At 40.5% G+C, this 25,475-nt stretch overlaps 1 protein-coding gene across 1 annotated transcript; it reads right to left on the bottom strand.

The window, feature by feature from the left end:
- On the bottom strand, positions 1,653-24,425 carry NOL11 (nucleolar protein 11). Its single transcript, XM_003131277.5, has 18 exons — positions 24,237-24,425; positions 21,390-21,503; positions 21,223-21,279; positions 19,511-19,659; positions 17,595-17,652; positions 16,736-16,880; positions 15,027-15,215; positions 12,602-12,678; positions 10,306-10,429; positions 9,587-9,675; positions 8,353-8,427; positions 7,372-7,556; positions 7,095-7,220; positions 6,461-6,679; positions 6,006-6,084; positions 5,423-5,515; positions 2,228-2,335; positions 1,653-2,067 (listed from the first exon to the last, which is right to left on the bottom strand). Exons 1-18 carry the CDS (start codon positions 24,375-24,377, stop codon positions 1,951-1,953), a joined length of 2,145 nt encoding a protein of 714 aa, XP_003131325.1. The 5' UTR covers positions 24,378-24,425; the 3' UTR covers positions 1,653-1,950.

Genomic DNA, 25,475 nt, shown 5'->3' with positions numbered 1-25,475 from the left:
GTAATTCTCATATAGTTCACAAAAAAGGTAAAAAGAGGGTAAACATTGCAGAGACTTGCCGTTTCCATTTCTGCTGAGAAGTACTGCATCACTTTATATCTTTGGTATATCTCTTCTCTCAGGATTAAAAGAAATTAAGAATGACGAGGGGAGTTCCCGTTGTAGCTGGGTGGGTTAACCACCTGACTAGTACCCATGAGGGCGCAGGTTTGATCCTGGCCTCGATCCTGGCCTTGCTCAGGGGGTTAAGGATCTGGCATTGCCGTGAGCTGTGGTGTAGGTTGTAGACATGACCCGAATCCTGCATCGCTGTGGCTGTGGCCAGCAGCTTCAGCTCTGATTGGACCCCTAGCCTGTGAACTTGTATATGCTGCAGGTGTGGCCCCCCCGCAAAAGAATGACTAGGGAGAACCTGCAGTTTGTTAACTGCAATGGTTATAACTACAGTTTACATAGGGTGCCTGACGTAAAATAAAGCCTTTCTCCAATGCAAATTAAGTTAAACCTTCAGGATTCTGCAAATATGGGCTCTAGACCCATACCTGAACTTATATTTATGCACTAGAAATTACAGCAATTTAAAAAAAAAAATATACTGCAACCCTTCAGGTTAAAACAGGTTTGAAAATGATTTCCTCAACAGAGACTTTCATAGCTCAGAAATGTTTCAAGTTACTTTTGGGAAACTTAATTCACCACCTGAAAAAGTGGTTTCACTTTTAACAAAAATAAATTGTAGTTTACTTTTAAGAAAACTACTTTACAAAAAAAAAAAAAAAAAGGAAAAGAAAACTACTTAAAAAAAAAAACCCACCCATTTCTTCTACATAGAACCTTTTCTTTGTCTTAAACCCAAAGAGTTAAAGCAGAAAATACTACGGTCAAGCAACCTATAAAACTGTTTTCAGAAGGGACTTTTTTTTATTCTTTAGAAATACATATATATATATATTTTGCTTTTTAGGGCCGCACTCCCGGCATATGGAAGTTCCCAGGCTAGGGGTCGAATCGGAGCTACAGCTGCTAGCCTATGCCACAGCCACAGCAACGCAGGATCCGAGCCGTGTCTGCGAACTACACCACAGCTCATGGAAACGCTGGATCCTTAATCCACTGAATGAGGCCAAGGATCGAACCCGCATCCTCATGGCTCCTAGTTGGATTTGTTTCTGCTGGACCACAACGGCAACTCCTAGAAATGTATTTTTATAATTGAAATTATATAATCATAGAGGTAATTTGAAGGATAATGTATAGAAAGAGGTATTGTTCAATCCCTGGGTATTTAAGGTGAGTGGAAGTAGGCAGAGAACAGGAGAAAATGGCAAGAGATAAGCACATGGGTTACAAGGGTCCCTTCCCCACTCTGCCTGAGAAACTGCCCTTTTCTGTCCCCTTTGAGCAGAGATGAGCTGGGACAGCCTCTGACTCTGATAACACTATTTTCTCCCTAGAATCACTGTTTCTTCAATGGTGATTAGTTTATTAAAACAAGAACTATTCAGGAGTTTCCTGGTGGCTCAGTGGTTTAAGGATCCAGTGTTCTCACCACTGTGACACGGATCTTTGCTGAGGCGTGGGTTTGATCCCTGGCCTGGGAACTCTTGTATGCTGCAGGTATGGTCAAAAAAAAAAAGGATTATTCAAACACATGATAAGAAATTAAACTTTTATCAATACACAAATAAGTTTACTTAAAAGCAGCTCAGTTACATATTTTAAAAAAGTTTCAGAACCCCTCTCCACCAATGTCCATTAATTAGAATAGGTTCATGTGAAACCTGCAGTCCAATCTAAGACCAGCAAAGAGTGATGGTCTAGGTGCCTGGTGATATATTTCTCTTGTCACTGAGAGACAGTCACAAACAAAACACATCTCTTGCCTGGATGAGTAGGAAGAAGTCACATAAAAGAGCTTCATAAAATGTCTATGAAGGAGAACTGGCAGTATCAGAAGAGTTCCAGCACTTCAATGGAATATAATCCTCTATTAGTCTTTTCTTGATTTAATTTCTGTAGCTCACGAAAACTTACTTCAATCTTGTTGAGCTCAGAACAAATGCTTATCTAAAGAAAAAAGTTCAAAAACAACTTTTACTATAACTTGTACATATGAATAAACCCTCCACAATTACTTATAACCATTCCAAGAAAAAAAATTTAATGTTATAATTTTGATGCTTCTTGGGTACGAAGAGAATTCAGTACATAACAAATAATTACATACCTGAGATTTCACAAACTTGTAAAGACTTAACAGTAGCCTTTTTGCTTCTGGTATCATTACCACAACAGTAAAATTAGCATCTAGAAGTAGACATATCCAATCCATAATCTAAAGATAAACAAAAAAGATTTAAAATTTAATTTTAGGCTAATACATTTTACAAAGTCTGTAATTATATCAAATAGTCTTAATTTAGGAGTCTTCTTTGTAGAAGACCGAACATTTTAGTTTAGAGATGAAGGAATTTCTAAACAATCTAAAAAGGATTTTTTCTGCTTTTATATTTGTCATTTTATAAACATAACTGGATCTGTTCCATCGGATCAATTGGTAAAAAGAAAGAGTGATAAGGAAAGTTAGTACTTTTAATTGAAAAAATTTATATTTACTTTTCAATTGAAGTATAGTTGATTTACAATGTTGTATTAATTTCTGCTGTACAGCAAATTGACTCAGTTATACACACACATTCTTTTTTATGTTCTTTTTCATTATGGTTTATCCCAGAATCCTGAATATAGTTCCCTCTGCTATAGAATAGGACCTTTTTGTTTATCCTATTAAAAAAATCTGTGAGGAGTTCCTGTCGTGGCGCAGTGGTTAACGAATCCGACTAGGAACCATGAGGTTGCGGGTTCGGTCCCTGCCCTTGCTCAGTGGGTTAACGATCCGGCGTTGCCGTGAGCTGTGGTGTAGGTTGCAGATGCGGCTCGGATCCCACGTTGCTGTGGCTCTGGCGTAGGCCAGTGGCTGCAGCTCCGATTCAACCCCTAGCCTGGGAACCTCCATATGCCGCGGGAGCGGCCCAAGAAATAGCAACAACAACAACAACAAAAAGACAAAAGACAAAAAAAAAAAAAAAAAAAAAAAAAAAAAAAAAAATCTGTGATAACTACAAGCAGTTACAAAAAAAGAACCCACTCATCTCCTATTCTGAAATATTACACTATGACCCAAAAATAGGGCATTGTGTACTATAGATGAGCTACCAAGAACTAAAGTAAAAGTACCATTATACATTTATTAAAGTATCCTATATAGTAATCTTCAAATGGTATTGTTAACATGCAATTATCACTGTCATGAAAAAGCATTAAGGAAACCGATTATCTATTTGGGGATAAGGAGGAAGCTGATCCCTATGTAACTCCTTACATCAAAATTAATTTTATGGGGTTCCCCTTACAGCGCAGTGGAAAAGAATCTGACTAGCAACCATGAGGTTGCAGGTTCAATTGGCGTTGCCGTGAGTTGTGTAGGTCGCAGATGTGGCTTGGATCTGGCATTGCTGTGGCTGTGGCATAGGCCAGCAGCTACAGTTCAATTAGACCCCTAGCCATGGAACCTCCATATGCTATGGGTGTGGACCTAAAAAGACAAAAAAAAAAAAAAAAAAAAAAAAGAATTTTATATGTATCAGAGAGTTAAATACAGAAAAGGAAAATGAATGTACTAGGGAAAACAGAGTGGCCCTTCTTACACTCTTAGAGTGGTAAGGGCCTTAAGCATGACACAGCCGTAAAGAAGCCGTAAGGGAAAAGCTTAACAATTTTAAAAAAAATTCTTTGTAATTACAGTTGATTTACAATGTTCTGTCAGTTTCTGCTATACAGCGAAGTGACCCAGTCATACATACGTACACATTCTTCTTCTCATATTTTCCTGTCATGTTCCATCACAAGTGATTAGATATAGCTCCCTGCGAAATGTATTCTACAACTACGGTCTACACTACGGCTGAAAAGCTTAACAACTCCAAGAGCATAAATATGAAAAACTCATCTATGGCAAAAATTATAATAAAAAATGTTAAAAAGCATGATAGGAATAAAGTACTTAGAATACACTTGATAGAAATAGACTAATTTCCCTAATTATATACAAATAATAATTTATAAGTGAAAATGAAAAAGACAGGAAACGTAATAGAAAACTGGAGAAAGAACCTGATTAGGCAGTGCATAAAAAGGAATATAAACAGACAAGAAATGATGACTCATCTCTCTCATTATCAAAGAAATGCAAATTAAAATAAAACACCTGTTACCTACCTGACTGACAAAGAGTAAGGTCTCAGACCTTGGTGGCTGGAGTACCTCTTGCTACAAACCCTTTGGAAAGGTAGTCTGGCATTTTCAAAACTAAAAATGCATGCACCCTTTATCTACTAATTTCACTAATGGGAATTTACCCAACAGGTGTTCTCTCATAACATGCAAGAGTATCTATATAAAGATGCTTACTGAAAGTTTGTTTACAATAGCAAAAAACTATAAACAATTTATTTTATTTTATTTTTTTGTCTTTTTGCTATTTCTTGGGCCGCTCCCGCGGCATATGGAGGTTCCCAGGCTAGGGGTCGAATCGGAGCTATAGCTGCCGGCCTACGCCAGGGCCACAGCAACGCGGGATCCGAGCCGCGTCTGCAACCTACACCACAGCTCACGGCAACGCCGGATCGTTAACCCACTGAGCAAGGGCAGGGACCGAACCCGAAACCTCATGGTTCCTAGTTGGATTCGTTAACCACTGCGCCATGATGGGGACTCCCCAAAGAAACTCTTAATATTGGTTATCTCTAAGAGGGACCAGGAACTATTAGGTTATTAGGAGAACACTCTTTATCACTCTCTCCCAGTGAAGATGAGGAAATTCTTGAAAAGGGTCACAATAAAGAATCAGGAATTTAAGTTCCCTAGTATAGCATTATGGCTTTAAAAATCTATCTACCAAATTGAGAGGTCCACTCCAGCGGTACCTGGTGACAGAGGAGAGTCATAGGAACTAGGAGATAAGGAGAAATCAGCTGCTGAATTTCAGATTCTGATACCATATCTATAAAACTTTTTCCATTTTATTTATTATTATTATTATTATTTTTTGGTCTTTTTTGCCTTTTCTAGGGCTGCTCCTGCGGCATATGGAGGTTCTCAGGCTAGGGGTCGAATTGGAGCTGTAGCCACTGGCCTACACCAGAGCCATAGCAACACGGGATCTGAGCCGCGTCTGCGACCTACACCACAGCTCACGGCAACGCCGGATCCTTAACCCACTGAGCAAGGCCAGGGATCGAACCCGCAACCTCATGTTTCCTAGTTGGATTCGCTAACCACTGCAACATGACGGGAACTCCAAACTTTTTCCTTTTTAGACAAATTTTCCCAGAGCCAGATCAAAAGAAAAAGATTCTCTCACCTGGTTCAGGGTTGGAGGATTTATTCCAGGAAGAGTCATAGTAGCATTTTCACTACACTTCAGATAAAGGAAATACAAATACTGGAGAAATAACTGGGTGGGAGAAAAAAAGGACAATTTATCACTTTGATAGAAAAATTTTCTCTACATAAAGGTAACAAAAAGACTGGAAGGAATTTAAAGAGGCTGCTGAATATAATTATATATCAAACAAAAATGAATCAAATGTACTCCCTGCCATGAAAGGGGAGCTCATTTGGCTCGGGAGGGGTGGATGGAGAGCTTGTTTTGTTTTTAAACAAGCAGAGAAGAGACACTCCTTCTCTGGACAGTTGTTCTTAGTTTCTACTCGTTTCTAACTTAGACAGATGAACCTGGTCTTGGGGTTTGGCGCCAGGAACCTGTAAAGCTCTGCCTGCCCCAAACCACACTCGTCTCCTGGGCACAATTTTTCACCATGAAGGCTGGGAAACTTTTTATTCAGATGAAAGAATTGTATAACCTTTCAAATGCCCTAAAAGCTGGTCAAGCAACAACAATTAAACCAGAAGTAAAATCCTCTAAGATCTGTAAGGACACTTACAGTGATATGCTGTGCTGGGATGTCTTTCAAATGCGGCAGAAGAAACGTCTCGCTATACGCCGAGTGAAGAATTGCATTTCTACTTGGGAATAAAGGAAAAGCTTATTTCCACAAAGGCTTTTCTACTGAAATTATGAGGAATTCCCTTCTCCACATTTTTCTAGAAGAGCTCTCCCACTGAACATGCTCCTCAACACTAGAGATCATCTGGAAGAGTTCATTATTACACATAATTGGTATGTTCTCAGTGTACAAATCTCCAGAACTGATAGTGCTTCTAACTTAGTACAGCTTCTTAAATAAGTAAGGTTTAAGGAAGTTGTATGAATATAGGATTGACTGTACTCCATTTTCGGGCAGAAATTAAATTATCTAATTACTTCTTAGTCACCACGTGGCATCTGACCATGTCCCTGGGAAAGAGACAATATACGGGGAACTGTTTCAAAGGATACAACAGCGCTGCTCTCTTGAGTGTAACAGGGCACGAAGTGCTCGCCTCCGCTGTGCCCTGCGGCTTCTCATTTAACTCTTGAGCACAGTCCTCACAGTTATCCTCTTTGGGATTGAAGCCGTTTTGAAAAATTTCAGTGTGTTCTTCCATCTTCTCATCGCCATAGTCAGAAGCTGACTGCACGTTGATATCTGCTTCTTGAAGACTCTCATCACCAATGCTGTTGTGTTAATTGAAAGCAGGAGATAACTCTATCAGTACTGAAACTTACTATAAAGAATTGCATTTCCTTTCTTTTTGATTTTTTATGGCCGCACCTGCAGCATATGGAAGTTTCCAGGCTAGGGGTCAAATCGGAGCTGCAGCTGCCGGCCTACGCCACAGCCAAAGCAATGCCAGATTTGTGCTAAGACTGTGACCTACACCACAGCTCACAGCAATGCTGGATCCTTAACCCGGTGAGTGAGGCCAGGGATTGAACCCGCATCCTCATGGATACTAGTCGGATTCTTAACCCACTGAGCCACAACAGGAACTCCGAGAATTTCATTTTCTAAGCCTTCAGTCTTAGAAGTCTAATGATACAAAAGATTAAGAATGCAGTGAAAGAAAAGGACCATCAGCTTCTAACTTACCTCAAGAAAATTTTTAAGCAAGCGCAGGTGACTGACTCAGGAATGTCAGGGAACTGCTGCAGGCAGAGCTGCAAGATCTGCACATCTGTCTTTTCCAGGGCAACCTCCATTAAGCCAGGGCACAAGCTAAGACCAAAAACATGAACTGCTTTTACATATTAAGAAACTCTCAATTGCAAATGATTCATACGGCTTTTTCAGAGTATGAAAATCAGAACTGTCAAAAACAAGCTCAAAAGAGTTATGCATGTAAAGTTTGGTGTACAGAAACATTTACCTGTAAGAAAGCACATGCGTTTGGATAAGCTGCATCAGAGGGTTTCGGGGATAAAATGATGGTTCTGCTTTACATCGTCCCAGAAGGCCTATTATCACATCCCCAATGACAGTATGAAAGTCAGGTGTCCGCTTAACAGCCAAAAATTTACGTAGTTCTACTTCAATATGTTTTTCTGAATCTTTCTGAAAGTGCAGAGGTAAAAAGTTCAGTCTGGTACATTAATACATGTCACTATGAACTTAAGAGTTTCTGGCACAACATTTTCTTAAATCACTAATAGCATTCATGCATTCCTGTGAAACTGAAGTTGATACTACAAGTTAGTGCACGAAGACGAATTTTGCAAAAAAAAAAAAAAAAAAAAGAAAAAAAACAACCTGAAGGATTTAGAAATCAAAATTTCTAAGAAGCTAAATTACAAGTAGTCAATGCAAAGTTGGATGAGATTTGAGGCCATGACCACAATGATCTCACAAAATACTCATTGAGAGTCAAATAAGCCAAAGTACTGGATCACTCTAACAATCTCAATATAGTATACACATGTTGCCACAGCTACCAAAACGGTCATAAAAGTAAGAGAGAATGGGCAGAGCTTCCTTGCCTGTCCGCCTGCATCTCTCACAAGCGTCCTATTCTAATAAATCTCTTTCTTGTCTATCACTTTATCTCTTGCTGAAATACCACAAAGGGACAATGATAAGGCAAGAAAGAGTTAGGTCTTGGTCCTAGCTCCAGGTAGTTCCAGGACAGAAGTCCTAATCGCTACACTCTTCTTGATTCTGAGGTTTTTCCCTGCTCTTTTCCTTTCTTTCTCCTAGTAACCCACTTTTTATTGCCCCAGCACAAGCATCCTATCCTAATAAATCTATTTCTTGCCTAAAAAAAAAAAAAAAAAAGTAAGACAGAATGAAAAATACATAGGATTTCTTTTAACCACAAGTTGATTTTTTATATTGCTAATATTTTTAAATTTACCTGTACGGTTGCTAAAAGCTGTGTGGATGCTGGAACCTCTGGCTGTGCACTCACTTCAATTTTCCTTCTCCTTAACTGGAATTAAGTAAATTGATTAGGATCTCAAAACAATACAAAAGGCCCAGTATACATTTAAAAGAATATGAAATGTCCCAGAGAAATTGGCACCCATCTGCTCTAATCACAAATTTTTTTAGCGTTAAATTTTCTTAGAGTGAAAAATGGGTCTATTTTAACTTTTAACTTAAATATCTTTAAGATTTTCATTTCTTTTTTTTTTTTTTTTTTTGTCTTTTTGCCATTTCTTGGGCCGCTCCCGCGGCATATGGATCTTCCCAGGCTAGGGGTCTAATCGGAGCTATAGCTGCCAGCCTACGCCAGAGCCACACCAACGCCGGATCGTTAACCCACTGAGCAAGGCCAAGGATCGAACCCGCAACCTCATGGTTCCTAGTCGGATTCGTTAACCACTGTGCCACGACGGGAACTCCAAGATTTTCATTTCTTCATAAACAAAATAAAATTTCTATAGTTAGGAAGGTATTATTAGTAATTGCAAGCTGGTCCATTTTTGACTCCTGGTCTTAAACACACGCACATAAAGGCTACTAGACGACATGTGTCATTTTTGGATAAGGGCTGTCAGGTTACTGGGTTCAAACTTCAAACTGCCCCGTCACAAGGATCAAGGTATACAGTTACGAATTATTAAAATAATTTAGAAAAAAAATAATTTAGTCTTTTCTGTTTTTTAACACTTGCACTAACATTTAAAAAAACTTACTTTATTGAACTCTAGTTGATTTACGATGTTGTAGTGATTTCTGCTGCACAGTAAAGTGATTCTGTTACACATATTTATATATTCTTTTCCACTATGGTTTATTATAGAATACTGAATATAGTTCCCTGTGCTGTTGTACTAACATTTCTTTTTTTTCTCTTTTTTTGTCTTTTTGCCTTTTCTAGGGCCGCTCCTATGGCACATGGAGGTTCCCAGGGTAGGGGTCTAATCGGAGCTGTAGCCGCCAGCCTACACCACAGCCACAGCAACACAGGATCCGAGCCACATCTGCGACCTACACCACAGCTCACAGCAATGCAGAATCCCCAACCCAGTGAGTGAGGCCAGGGATTGAACCTGCAACCTCATGGTTCCTAGTCGGATTCATTAACTACTGAGACACGAAGGGAACTCCTGTACTAACATTTCTATTTTGACTACTCAACTTACAATTCTCTTTGACTGCTCTGAGTTCTGGGATCCGAGTCCACATCCCAGTGATGTTTCCCAGTTTACGAAATGAGGCATGGCATGAGTGCCTAAGAAAAACACAAAACACGCAATTTGCTGAATTTTTTTAACTACTGCTATTTACCCACCCCATCAAACAAACAAAGAACAATAAAAAACAACCACTAGTGCACAATTCAAGAGAGGCTTTAAAGTCCATTTCATTCTCCTGATAACGTCAGAGCAGTAAATCATAACATCATAAAAGGTTATGTGCCCAGTAATATTAAGCCACCAGACAGGCCACTGGTAAACTAGGGAGGGAAAAAGCAGCACTGATTTTGAAGTGATTTGATTGCCCCTAAAGTCAGAAGAACACTGGTATTCAAAACACACTGCAGCTCTTTAGGCTGCAGTTCTACAATGTAGCCTTCTCCTTACCCTTCTGACCAATGGAATCTGATTGAACACTGGCAATTTCACCATTAAGAACAGGTCAGAATTCCCTGGTGGTCTAGCAGTTAAGGAGCCATGGCATGGGTTTGATTCCTGGCCCAGGAACTTCCTTCCATATGCCGTGAGCGTGGCCAACATAAATAATAAATAAATAAAATAAAAAAAAAAACAGATTATGTAAACTGAAAGCTGTTGAAATCTACATATCCAACCAGAAGTTTATAAAATGGTTTTTAGCAATAAAACAAACATGAAGCTCCTACCTGGATCTTGACTATGCTTGAGTTTCCCAAGAGCACCTGCTAATGATGACACTTCACACTTGTATGGAATTACAGTTAAAAATTTTCCATGCAGTATAAACAAATTTTCGCCGTAATACCAGAGCTGCAAAAAAAGTCATCAAAAATGTAAGCAATCCCTTTTCTAATATCTGATTCACCAAAGCCATATAACTTAAAACAATAGCTTATGGTATGAACAATCTTCATATAACAGAAAAGGACAAGGTAAAGTTAAGTAACTTCCCAGAATAATCTTGTATGTTCAATTTATTAATTGACATAGGTTTATTTTTGCCCATGTCAGAATAATGAAAAATTTAAAGAATATTTTCTTCTGATTCAAAAAAATCTCATCCATACATATATTTAAGGATTTCCTGCTGTGGTGCAAAGGGATTGACAGCATCTCTGCAATGGGTTAAAGAATCCAGCACTGCTAAAGCTGTGGTACAGGTCACAACTGCGACTAGGATCAGATCCCTGGCCCAGGAACTGCATATGCCATGGGCAGTCAAAAAAGGGGGAGAAAAAAAAGGCGCACACACACACACATATATGTATGAATTGTTTAAAATAAATATCATCACTATTATACCTTTATTAACATGACAATCACAAAGACTACTGTAACAAAGGCAAGCTCTTTTGAAGCACTAAATGAAAAGAGCAGAATTTAAGATTCTTGCTATCTCATGATCCCAATTATAATTGTAATAATGAGACAGGTACACGAACAAAAAGCTCAAAGGAACAAGCTCAAAGGAACATGGAAATCAAAAGTAAAGTCTTTTAGGAAGTTTCTTCATGGCATAGTAGGTTAAGGCTCCAGCAATGCTGCAGCTGTGGCGCAGGCTGCAACTGCAGCATGGGTTTGATCCTTGGCCCAGGAACTTCCACATGCTGTGAGTGTGGCCAACCCCCCCCCCCAAACCAAAACCAAAACCAAAACCAAAAGTAAAGTCTGTTAGAGCAGTGGAATTTTGTTAAAATTATTATTATTATTTTTTTTGTCTTTTCTAGGCTGCTCCTACAGCATATGGAGGTTCTCAGGCTAGGGGTCTAATCGGAGCTGAAGCCACTGGCCTACGCCAGAGCCACAGCAACGCAGGATCTGAGCCGTGTCTGCGACTTACACCACAGCTCACGGCAATGCCAGATCCTTAACCCACTGAGCAAGACCAGGGATCGAACCCGCAACCTCATGGTTCCTAGTCGGATTCGTTAACCACTGCGCCAGGACGGGAACTCTGTTAAAATTATTTGTTTAGGGAGTTCTCTTGTGGCTTAGTGGGTTAAAGATCCAGTATTGTTAACTGCAGCACCTCAGGTTGCTGCTGAGGCATGGGTTCAATCTGTGGCCTGGGAACTTCTACAGGACAAAGGTGTGACCAAAACCAAAAAATATTTGTTTAAATATAAGTTAGAATTTTATGCTGAGAAATCTAGTTACAACATCCTATATTTTGATTTCCATTTTATTTTTATATGAATATCCATTCACTAAACATCCAGTACCGAGCACCTCTGTTAGACACTAAAGATATAATGAGAACAAAAACGGCAAGGAGGACCCTTGCCTCAGAAAGTCCACAGTCTGGTCAGCTTAATTTTTTTTTTCTTTTTAGGGCCCCACCCATGGCACATGGAAGTTCCCAGGCTCAGGGTCAAATCGGAGTTACAGCTGCCAGCCAACAACACAGCCACAGCAATGTGGGATGTGAGCCACGTCGTCAACCTACACCACAGTTCAAAGCAATGCTGGACCCTTAACCTACTGATCGAGGCCAGGGATCAAACCCACATCCTTATGGATACTAGTCCGGTTCATTAACCATTGAGCCATGAACCATCCTGGTCAGCTTAAATTTTAATTCCTTAGTATTCTTACATGATTCCATGATAACGTTTAACATATAACCTAAAAAGACTAATTTATTAGGAAAAGTAACAGCCCTAGGATATAGTCCAAAAAACAAAAGTTAGATCAAACCAAAGAGAGAGTAAAAGCAAAAGTTTTACTAACTAGCTACTTGTTCTCTCATGATCTAAAATTAGCTTATAATTTAGTCTTTTGAAAGTGACAAATATAAGGAAACTATTAAAACAATAACCAAGTTAAATATAATCTTGGAAGTAGAAATAAAACATTTGTTAGTTTATTTTAATCAAAAACTGCCAAAATATTTAGATCCAAGGAAGCCTCCTCCTTTATGGTTTTATAAGGCACAAAAATAATTACATTTGAAAAAAACCCCAAGTGCAAACAAACACTTACTTGACCACTGGTTCCTTGTGGTAACTCTCTTGAAGTCTGTAGTGTTTGAAATTTTGTATTCCAAATGGAGAGGCATTCTATAAAATAAGATATATAAAATCAGAAGTCATCCGAATATAAATATATGATGCTGGGGGTAGAGGGAGGGCAGGGAGAGAGAAGAGGAAAGTCATGGTTAAACACATAAATCTTGCTTTATTAAGTATAAAAAGGAGTAAAAGACAGAAATTCAAAGATATGTAATCTCATGACAAGAAGTGAACATGTGTGGGGGCAGGGAGCACATGGGAATCTATGTACCCTTCCCTCAATTTTGCCGTGAACCTTAAATTTTTAAAATTAAAAGACTTTTTTTTTTTTGGAGTTCCCTGGCAGAGCAGCAGGTGAAGGATCTGGCATTGTCACTGCAGTGGTTCAGGTCATTGCTGCAGTGTGGGTTCAGTCCCTGACCTGGGAACTTCCCATATGCCACAGGTGTGACCAAAAATAAATTTTTAAAAATAAAATAAAAATTAAGGATTTTTTTTTTTTTGCTTTTTAGGGCCACACCGTGGCATATGGAGGTTCCCAGGCTAGGAGTTGAATTGGAGCTACAGCTGCTGGCCTATACCACAGCCATAGCAACATGGGATCTGAGCCACATCTGCAACCTACATCACAACTCAAAGCAACACGAGATCCACAACCCACTGAACGAGGCCAGGGATCGCACCTGCATCCTCATGGAGCCTAGTCACGTTCATTAACTGCTGAACCATAAAGGTAACTCCAAAATAAGGAATTTTTTATTGAAGTATAGTTGCAATACAGTATTATATAAGTTACAGGTGTATAGTGACTAGCAATTTTTAAAGGTCATATTCCATTTTTTTGGTTTGGTTTTTTTTGTTTTGTCTTTTTAGGGCTGCACTTGCGGCACACGGAAGTTCTCAGGCTAGGGGTTGAATCAGAGCTGTAGCTGACGGCCTGCGCCACAACCACAGCAATACAGAATCTGTGTCCTCATGGATACCAGTCTGGTTTATTACTGCTAAGACATGATGGAAACCCCAGTTATACTCCATTTATAGTTATAAAACATTAGCTATATTCCCTGTGCTGTACAGCATATCCTTGGAGCTTATTTTATACCTAATAATCTGCACTTCTTATTCCCTTACCCCTATTTTGCTGTGATTTATGTAAGTGTTCTATGTTTTCCTTTTAAAAAAGAACGCTTTAATACAGATGCTGCTATGGAAAAATCCCTATCGCAAGTAAGTGGATAAATTCAGGAACACAAAAGAGGTTATGGTATGCTACCATTTGTGTAAAAAGAGAAAACTAAGTAGTAGTAGTATTTGCTTATATACACATTATAAGAACTCTGAAAAGAGACATGGATAATTCTACTGTGGTTAATGAGGTTTTTTTGAGGGGGTGGTAAGAGGGAGAAGCACCGCTTGGTAAAGTGGTTAAAGGCCAGGACTGCAGAGCAGTAGGGTACATGGCATAGAAATCAACCCGCTTGGGCTGAATCCTAGTTCCACCACATAGTTACGCCACGCTTTGGCTTCTGATTTGTAAAAGAGGGGTGATAACCAACTAGATTTTCTTGGGTTGTTGGAGGATTAAATGATACAAATAATAATACACATAAAATACCTGGCACAGGACAGTTACGCTATAAACGGTAGCTCCTCATTTATAAAGTGGGAGAAACCTAAGAACAAACCACACAGATAAGGATGGTGAATGAAGTCTGTAGTTAATAGGGAGCCTGGTCTGAACACAGCAGGGAGCTCTCGCCCGAGACTGGGAGAAGAGACTGGAGAAGGTGGACAGGGTTTAGACTGTGAGACTGCTGAATGCTAACCCACAGACTCAGTGTTTTATAGTGTAGGCTGGGAGCCCCCTGTCCTGCATGGCCAGGAGCAATGGCAACGGGGTGTGCCTCATGACAGACGACAGCTCTGGGAGGGTGGAGGGGTGTTTTGGGGGTGAGGAGGGGAGGTGATGATGAAAACCCTTCCCTGCCGTCACAAAGAGGAAAGGCATACTAGCAGTACCCAAATGTCAAGGTAATGCATTTATATTCTGTTGAAAACACCACCAAGGTAGGAATTCTACCCTTTCCTGCCAGGCTTACCAATGTTCCCAACACCTACAAGCAGGCACAGATATTCGCCGTTTTTATTTCTTTAAGACACTGGTGATGAGCAAGGTAGTGAGTGACACAAGAAAATGTTTTGGAGAAACTGATCAAGGCAAGATGAAATCAAAGTACTATTCAAGAATTAGGAAACTACAAAAATAAATTAAGTACAGTGATAAAGACAATGAATTCCGGTGGTAATAAATAAATGACAAAGAAAAAGGAGACTAAAAAGTACACTTTGATAGAAAAAAGTCCAAAAGACTTCTTAACTGACTGGATTTCAGTTACCTTTAGAAGCTGATGGTGGGGGTCCCAGGACTGCTATGTGATCTTGATCCAGGACAGTGAATGCAACGCCACTTCGAGCACTGCCACACACTACGGACTTAAGCAGCAGTGACCTCACTACCCTCTGATTTTTTTCTGGGTCACTTGGATGTATTGGTATCAGGGTCTCATATACACACCCATCGGAGCCTGTTGAAAACAAGTGTTTCTTGTTGATTATTGGATAAAGGATAGTTCTATATATGTTATAGTTAAAGGTACCAAACTGTTTATATGATTTTACCAATTTGATGAAGGATCCAACCATAAAAATAAACAAGTGTAACAATCACATCACTCTACACTTACCCGTAAAGAATGTACCACAGGAGTTCCCTTGTGGCACAGCAGCATTGTCACTGCAGCAGCTTAGGTTACTGCTGTGGCACAGGTTCAATTCCTGGCCTAGATTTTACATGCTGCAGGTGCAGCCAAAAACAAAAACCAAAAATCCAAAAAACCACAAACCAAAAGTTGAGGGAGGAGAAATAGTAATAAAAATATCAGTAAGAAATGTCATAATAGCAATGATATAAAAATAGTAAATACCTGTAATAACTTAAAATGTAAGGGGACTGCCAAGAATATAGACAATGCAGTCACTAAAAGGCTCTCTCTCTCATTAGAAGTTAATTAGCATCCTCGTCTAAACATTACACTTCTTGTTACTACATCACCCTGAAAACCCTATGAAACTGGTAGGCTTTGTAGGGCATCTGAATGTTGGGCAACCTCATGTGGTTCTAGCTACATGACGTGAAGAGTTCATGACCTTTTGGTTCAGACGCCCTTACTTCATTGTTCAAAAGTTAAAACACAACACAAGCTGCTGTTTGAAAATAAATAGGTCCTAGAGGTTAAACTTTAAGAAAACCAGTCCCTCTTAAGCAAAAGTATTAAGCAGATTCCTGCGACCCTCCAGATGTGATAAATAACAGGAGCCTTTTTCTTAATAGGCATTGCAAACAGTTGTACATTGAAAAGCTTCACAAAGATTTTAAATTGTGATAACATGGAACTGTTTCCTAAATAATGCTCTTCTTTCTTCCTCCTTTAACCTTCTCATGACAACTTCAAAAGAAGCCATAAAGGGCGGGGGGAGAGAATACCACAAAGGCACTTTCCCCTCTAGCTGCATAAGACTGGGATTAAACTTCAGAGCATTACGTGGAGGTAAACACCAAGGCATTAAAAAAAAAATCTGTAAAACGCCAGCTGGCAGAGGCCAAGACTGCTCTGTCCTTTTACCCATCTGTCCCTACTGTTCAAGAAGGGCGAAGTCTATCTTTAAGGTTGAAAAAGAAGAATGGAGGGGCCACTCAGTACCAACCTTAGGTATTTTATGGTTCGCTAATTACAGTATCCAAAAAAACTACACTTATCATAGTAAAGATAAAAAGTAATTTTTCCTTTTTTATTGATATTATTATTTAGTGCTTATGATAAATTTCAAGTCATGAAAGTTACCTGCAGAGAACTACTGACCTAACGCACAGCTAGACATGGCAAAATGCAAAAAGTCCAGGCATCGGTGCTTGGAAGGAAGCACAGAAAGGGGAGGACTACAACTGAAAACTGCAAAAACCAAAGACTCTAACTTAAAAGAAAACACTATCCTTTATAATACCCCTTTATTTACAAACTCTGAACGTTTAAAGAAAAATTCTTACTTAATGACATCAGAGAGATGACTTTCCGATCCACAGACATACTAAAACTCTGTATAACAGATTTTTCTTCTTGTCCAAGTAAAAGTGCATATTTACATAGGACACGTGAGCTAAACTTCTGTACGTACGCAAAATAATTTCCATGCTGAAAAGAAAAAAAAAAGTTACTTTATTTTAAAAATACTGGAGTTTCCTGGTAGCTCAATGGCTTAAGGATCTGGGGTTGTCACTGCTGTGGTGTGGGTTCGATGCCTCAGACATGGACCCCCCCCAAAAAAAAAAAAAAAAAAAAAAAAATCCCATTTCCACCAACTATATTTAAATGCTAAGAACCTACTGTCAGTCACCCTGTTGTTAATTCAACAAGTGCTTAAAAACCTCTCTGCCAGTTAAATTTTAAAATTTATAAAAATATTATCTCTTTAATTCAGGCATAAAAATAATTATAACTAAAAGGCATTCTAGTATTTTGAAAAGATAATAAAAGTCTTCTAAGAGGAACACCAAAGTCTAATTTTAGTTTTATTAAAAAAATTTTTTTTTTCTTTTCAGGACTGCACTTACCGCACATGTAAGTTCCCAGGCTAGGGAGCTGAACTGGAGTTGCAGCTGTGGGCCTATGACACAGCCACAGCAACACCAGATCCAAACCATATCTGTGACCCACACCGCATCTCATGGCAATGCTGGATCCTTAACCCACTGGGTGAGGCCAGGGATCAAACTTGCCTCCTCATGGATATTAGTTGGGTTCTTAACCCCCTGAGCCTCCAAAAGAACTCCTAATTTTAATTTTAAAATTAATACAAGTGACTCTGAAATGTCACAAAATGGGCTAAGAATTAAAGGTATCATTTACCTTTTCGGTAATAAAAATTAGCACAGGATGCCTAAATACCATGAAAAGCTTTGCCCACCTAAAAAAAGAAAAAGAAAAATTATAAAATGCCAACTTGACAGATAAGAGAAACACATCATCAATCTAAATGTAAGGGATTGTTTTATTAGATATTTTCTAGAGCCAGAGGGCAATCAGAGAACAGTTAATTCAGTGTTTCAAAGTATATACCACAGGGAACTAGTAGGCATTCCTCCGTCGAATGTATCTCTGGATTAAATGCAAGTTGCTGAGCTTCCCAGAGCTTTAAAGATAATAATATGAACGGTAAAGCACCAAGGGTGTATGAGACAAGATGCTGAATTTCACAAACTTCTTTGACTTGCTCCCATTTTCTGAGAGCCACTGTGGGGTCTAACGTTCTGAGAAAAACATTAGCATCTCATCTGCTTTCTTCAGGTGACAGAAGAAAACTAAGGTCCAGGGAGGGTACAAGGCCTGAAACCAAGGCTGCACAGCAATTTTCTGGCAAAGTGGGGATTAGAACTCAAATTCTCTACCTATATCTTTATTCCTAACGATTTCCTCCAAATGCAGCTGCTCACAGAGGCATTCGTCGGGTCTCAGATATAACTGGTCATCATCCAGGTTGTTCACTGACTATGTACAAGTCCTCACTGGGACTCGAGGCAGCAAGTCAATCACACAGGAAACATGTGATGAAAGAAAGGGGACTGAAGAGATGTGAAGTCACGTGATTTCTTTCTATCATTTGCATGAACCATTTTCCCTGTTTTATTCCAGAATCTGGGAAAGCAGAGGTCTCAATGCACTATCCTGATTCCACTAAAAACAAGCTGCACATTTCTTCAGGGGAAAGCGTTCTGACCTCAGCAGTCTGGGCAACACAACAGAACATTCTGGTCTTGGGGGATTACTCTCTTCATTTTCAAATTACTGACTATCCATTTCTGTCATTAAGACAGACTCATTTGGCCTTGGTTTCCTCAATCACTTATCACCCTAGAGGCATTTGGGGGATGTGATTTTGGCTAATGTCTCACAGATTTTAATTAGGTTATTTTTTTTTCCTTTTGTCTTTTTAGGGCCACACCCGAGGCATATGGAGGTTCCAGGCTAGGGGTCTAATGGAGCTGCTGCTGCCAGGCTACACCACAGCCACAGCAATGCCAGATCCGAGCTGCATCTGTGACCTACACCACAGCTCACAGCAACGCAGGATCCTTAACCCATTGAGCAAGGCCAAGGAGCGAACCTACAACCTCATGGTTTCTAGTCAGATTCGTTTCTGCTGTGCCAGGACGGGAACTCCTAATTAGGTTATTTTTATTAGGTTTATAACCAAAATACTTTTGAACAAGGCAAAGATATCATAAAAAACACATAGGGAGTTCTCTTCGTGGCTCAGTGGTTAACAAACCTGACTAGGATCCATGAGACTTCGGTTAGATCCCTGGCCTCACTCAGTGGGTTAAGAATCCGGCATTGCTGTGGCTGTGGTGTAGGTCAGCAGCTGTAACTCCGATTGGACCCCTAGCTTGGGAACTTCCACATGCTGTGGGTGTGGCCTTAAAAAATGACAAAACAAAACAAAATACACAGTGCATTTTCTTTTTTCTTTTTTTTTTTGCTTTTTAGGGCCGCACCCAAGGCATATGGAGGTTCCCAGCGTAGGGGTCGAATCTGAGCTATAACTGCCGGCCTACACCACAGCCATAGCAATGGCAGATCCGAGCCACATCTGCGACTTATGCCACAGCTCAAGGCAAAGCTAGATCCTTAACCCACTGAGAAAGGCCAGGGATCGAACCCGCAACCTCATGGTTCCTAGCCGGATTCATTTCCGCTACACCACAATGGGAACTCCAGTGCATTTTCATTTTGGTAAAAATTTACTTACAAGTATTGGAACTTACTTAATCACTTCTTCATCAGAGATAACAGTTTCGATTTTCTGCTGGGGCTCTGCAAGCAAGGCCTCTAAACCACGAACGGCACCTTCCTTGAATAGCACCAAGGGTTCTGTCCCCTGTACTGAATGTATTCTATATACCTCAGCCGACAACTAGAAGAACATAGAAATATTTTAATTTTTATTCTAAAGCAACTGCCACCTAATAGAATATTTACAGAAGGCTTATCTTTAAGGGACTGCTTTGTTTTCACTTTGATTCAATTTTGTTTTATAATTACGTATGGTTCCAAAGTAAATCTACAACATAAAATACACTCAGAAGTCTAACTTGAGTTCCTCTTCTCTCCATCCTCTCTCCTGTGAGTAATCACTTCTATTCATTTTTGGTTTATCTTTCTATTATAAATACTGGTGATGAGGCTATAACTTGCATCTCGCAAAGCTAGAGGCTGGGAGAGGTACAAACAAAGCCAGCAATGCAGAGTTATAAGCAGTTCTGGTGTTAGATAAAGACAGATGCCATATATAAATACATGCCATATATATATATATAACTATAGCCTGCAAGCCCAAGAAAAGAAACTAATACCATATGTAGGATTAAAAAAAAAAAAAAACAACCAACCCACTGTGTAAAATTCAGGATCGTGTTACTGCAGGGTAAAGGAAACGACTGGAGCCAAAAGACAGCACAGGTAGCTGTCTGTTTCAAGGGTCCAGGTGACAACTGCCATTATATTTGAATCAGCTCTATTGTGAACCACTTCTAAAATGTGCCAATTAGACATTTAGAACCAGAAGGAACTTTCAATATTAACCTTGTTTGAGACCTTCATAAGACAAAGTTAATTAACATACTTTAGGTCGTTAGCATAAAAGGCACAGTTAGTCATGGTTTTTTTTTTTTTAACTACATTATGTGCCACTCTTAAAATGCATAATGCATGAAACTTGCAGGATCTAGTCTACCTTTTTTTGTTTGTTTTTTTTTGGCTGCACCCATGGCATGTGAAAGCTCCCAGGCCAGGAAGTAAACCTGCATCACAGCAGCAACCCGAGCCACTGCAGTGACAATGCTGGATCCTTAACCCACTGTGCCACAAGAGAACTCTTATTCTATTTTAATAAAGGGAACAGTGAAGTTCATTTATTCTCACAAGGGACACACCACAAACATTGAAACTCATGGAAATAACTATAAATTTATCATTCATGAATTATTTAAATCTTCAACCACAAATGATAACATATTAAATAACATTTTCTAACATATTAAACTCATAAATTGAGAAATTTTATCAAGATAAACTGTACAATAACTAGAATGAAAATTGAGGAGTTCCCACTGTGGCTCAATGGAAACAAATCTGACTAGCATTCATGAGGACGCAGGTTTGATCCCTGGCCTTGCTCAGTGGGTTAAAGACCCTGCATTGCTGTGAGCTGTGGTGTAGGCTGCAGATGCGGCTCAGATCTGGCGTTGCTGAGGCTGTGGCATAGCTCTGCGGCTACAGCTCCGATTCATCCCCTAGCCTGGGAACCTCCATATGCCACAGGTGTAGCCCTGAAAAGATTAAAAAAATAAGAAAGAAAAATTGATTATAACCTTTATGTCATGTTCGCAGATGATTTAAGATAAATAACTGCTACATTGCAAATCATCCCATCTCACCGATAAACTAAATAAATACGTTGGAAAATCCAAAGACTTACTGTAGCTTTAAATACTTTATCCAGGTTTACATCCTCATTATTCCATATCCTCAAGACCTTAAATCAAAACATACACATTAAAAAAGCATTCCAATTTCCATTTACGTACAAAACAAACAGTTAATAAGTCAACACTTGCATTGTTATATAAAACTCTTGAAACTCACCTTATTATCGTGTACAACAATATACTCTCCAGTTTGAAAGTTGCACACAGCTGGACATGTTATAATTTGACCTTGTTTCACTGACCAGCTCCCCAAAGGTTTCTGATCGGAAACCTAATGAAATTAACATACAATATTCAAAAAGTCAGTTTTAGGCATTAAAGCAATTAAATTTACATTTGAAACAAAAGAATAATTCATTAAAAAGATAGCATTCAGGAGTTCCTGTTGTGGCGCAGCAGAAACGAATCCGACTAGGAACCATGAGATTGTGGGTTCGATATCTGGCCTTGCTGAGTGGGTTAAGGGTTGGGCGTTGCCGTGAGCTGTGGTGTAGGTTGCAGATGCAGCTCGGATCCAGCGTTGCTGTGGCCCTGGTGTAGGCCAGTGGCTACAGCTCCGATTCGACCCCTAGCCTGGGAACCTCCATATGCTGCGGGAGCGGCCCAAAGAAATAGCAAAAAGACCAAAAAAAAAAAAAAAAAAAAAAAATTGATTCTGTTATGCCTTTGAACAGGGGCATGGGAAATAAAGAAAGGACAGGTGGAATCATACCAATTCTCATCAGCCACTCTATTCCTACACAGGAACTGCAAAAACCCCACTTGACAGGTAAAAACCAATGGTGTCATCAGAAGAATCAGAACAAGCAAACATATATGGAAATGTTGGCAACCTGTTCCCAAACTTCAAAGCAGACAGCTAGCGTTTTTGCTTTTTTTTTAAACTGAAGTATAGCTGCTGTACAACATTATATGTTACAGGTGTACAATACAGTGATTCACAATTTTAAAGGTTATATACTCCATTTACTGTTATTATAAAATATTGGCTCTATTTCCCATGTTGTACAATATATCCTTGTAACTTATTTTATACCTAGTAGTTTATACCTCTTACTACTTCCCCTTCCTCCATACTGACCCTCCCCCCTCACTCTCCCCACTGGTAACCACTAGTTCGTTTGCCTTATCTGTGAATCTGCTTGTTTCTGTTATAATCATTAGTTTGTTGCACTGTTTTAGATTCCACATATAAGTGACATCATACAATATGTGTCTTTCTCTGACTGATTTCACTTGGCACAATGCCCTTGAAGTCCATCCCTGTCACTGCAATAGCAAAATTTCATTCTTTTTAATGGCTGGGTAGTATTCCAACTGTGTGTGTGTGTATACACACACACACAAACACACATATTAGCGCACGCTCGTCCCCACCCCACCTGTTTTTTACCCACTTGCCTGTTGCTTCCATGTCTTAGCAACTGATTTTAAATAATGCTGCTATTAAACACTGGGTGCATGCATTTTTTTTTTTTTTTTTTTTTTTGCTTTTTAGGGCCAAACCTGCTGCATATTGAAGTTCCCACGCTAGGAGTCAAATTGGAACTGTAGCTGCAGGCCTATGCAACAGCCACAGCAATTTGGGATCCAGCCGTGTCTGCCACCTACACCACAGCTCATGGCAACGCTGGATCCACTGAGCCACACCCACTGAGCCAGACCAGGGATTGAACCTGCATCTTCATGGATACTAGTCAGGTTCATTACTACTGAGCCACAACAGGAACTCCGGTATCTTTTCGAATTAACGTTTCTATTTTTTTTTCAAATATGCACCCAGGAGTTAAACTGCTGGGACTTAATGGAAGTTCTATTTTTAGTTTTTTGAGAAAGCTCCATACTGTCTTCCATGGTGTCTGCACGAATTTACATTCCCACCAACAGTGTATGAGAGTTCCCTTTCCTCCACGTCCTTACCAATATTTGCTATTTGTGTTCTTTTTGATGATGGACATTCTGAGAGGTGTGTGGTGATATCTCATTATAGTTTTGGTTTGCATTTCCCTGACGATTAGCGACTGCTGAGATTGCTAGCTTCTTAAAGATACAGAAACCTGGAGTTCCCGTTGTGGCTCAGCGGTAACAAACAAGAATGGTTCTGATCCTTGATCTCACTCAGTGGGGTAAGGATCCTGGAGCCGTGGTGTGGGTCTCGCAGATCCCCTGCTGCTGCTCACCTAGCCTGGGAACTTATCACGTGCCGCAGGTACAGTCCTAAAAAGACAAAAACAAAAACAAACCAAAAACCCCCCAAAACCAAAAAGAACCCCCAACAAAACCACCCCAAAACCAAAAAAATCCAAAAACAAAAACTCCCGTTAAACTAAGTTCAGCAGCTCACATAAAAATACTTTCTACAAGCCTACTACAAGCAAAGTTTAAGGTGTCGTAGTCCGTCGTTAGACTGAAAAGGGGGCGGGGTGTGTAGATTTCAAGGGACACAACTCCAGATTTCACAGGGTGAACCACAGCTGTCAACAGACCGGTCACTCGGATTTAAAATTCCTACCAAGCTGCCAAGAAAACGAAAAACAAAAACAAAAACAAAAAAAGAAAGAGAAAAAGAAGACACCTACAAAACCTTTTTTCCCGCCTAACGAGTGGTAGGAAATGTTATGGACAGAATGCGAAACTAACATCAATGACATCTCCCACCCAACCAATCTCTGTTCAACCCTTCTGCGGGAGGCCTGGGTAGACAGAGACCCCAGGAGGGGATCTTAGCAAGGCTATCTGAAAGCACAGGTTTCCTTTCCTTTCCTAGTCTAGCCCACGTGCACTTAAGATGCTCTGCCGCCTGCAACTCGGAGATATGCCTTGCTCTTCGGGGAAACAATCGAGTCAGATTCTAACCTCACTCAGCGTCCCGAAGAGGCCATGCCGCCTCTCCACTAAGTCTGCTGAACGATGTCCCCGAAGCTGTGAGAAACCCGTGGTTACGACTTCGCGCTCAGAAAGGGGCGAAACGGCAACGAGGGCGTTCCAAGACTATCGCTCTCACCTTATAGAGAATGACCGTCCTGCCGCTGTCCGTCACTAGAAATTGGTCTGTTTTGTCGCTCTGCTCCACTCCTAGGGGTCCGTCAGGCCCAGAACCCAGGGGTACCGCAGTCAACGTGAATCCCTCCTCCAGGGCTGCCATTTTGGCCCAACTTACGCACGGCCGCGCAGCCCTCCCGGCAGGCTTCGCGCTTTCTCTCGCGAGAACTAGGAGGCCGACTGGCACTAAGTGAGAAACCTGCTTGCGGAGTCTGCGACCTCTGGCGGGCAGAGATCGCTAGTGGCGCTGCGGTCGACGTCGGGTGGGCGGGGCCTGGAACTTGCGTCTAGACTCCGCCTCCCAGGCCAGAGTCCCGAGTCCCGGATGCACCGCTCTGTGGGGAAAGGGTGGGTGGCAGGGGAAACCTTACCTGTTGGGTGGTATCGCCGCTGAGCCTTTTTCAGCTACGAATTTGAGAGGCTGAGGGGTGGGTGTGGCAAGTGGCGGGATATAAATAAACTCAATGTTTTCACTTGAAGCGAACTCTCTAGGAATTCCTTCCACAGCTTCTTGGAATAATGTCCCAAGGGAAAAATATTTCTCTCTTCAGATTAACTCTTAACGTGCTGAACTGAAATGCCTAATCCCCCCTGCTTCTCAGAACCCGCCGCAAAGATCTAGTCTCTGCGGCCTTTCGGGCCTCCCAGGTTTTCTCTCCCGGTTCTCTGAGCACCGGCGGGGACATCTCTCCAGCTTTTAGGAAATTCAGACTTGTCCCAGGAAGCGGATGACGTCTAAGGTCCCCCTGGGCAATTTTTGGCAAAGCCATTTCCTTGGGAGGTTTTTGAGATAAACGTGACTAACGCAGTCAATACTGTCAAAACTCAGAAAAGATAAATCGTGCATGTTCTTAGGGAGGAAACATCTAAATAGGCGATTACCAGGCCACAAGCATTACAACACAGGAGAAAGGCTATGCAGCTATTATGAAAGAAGTACGTAGCTACCGTAAATTCTTAATAAGGATAACAGGTCTTCTTTTTCTTTTTTTTTGTCTTTTTTGCCTTTTCTAGGGCCGCTTCCGCGGCATATGGAGATTCCCAGGCTAGGGGTCTAATCGGAGCTGTAGCCACCGGCCTACACCACAGCCAGAGCAACTCGGATCCGAGCCATGTCTGCAACCTACACCACAGCTCACGGCAACGCCGGACTTAACCCACTGAGCAAGGGCAGGGATCGAACCCGCGCAACCTCATGGTT

Source organism: Sus scrofa, chromosome 12, assembly GCF_000003025.6.
Source record: "Sus scrofa isolate TJ Tabasco breed Duroc chromosome 12, Sscrofa11.1, whole genome shotgun sequence".
In the NCBI taxonomy this organism is placed as follows: domain Eukaryota; kingdom Metazoa; phylum Chordata; class Mammalia; order Artiodactyla; family Suidae; genus Sus; species Sus scrofa.
The sequence above is the reverse complement of the archived record's forward strand: the minus strand, read 5'-3'. Positions and strand labels throughout refer to the sequence as shown.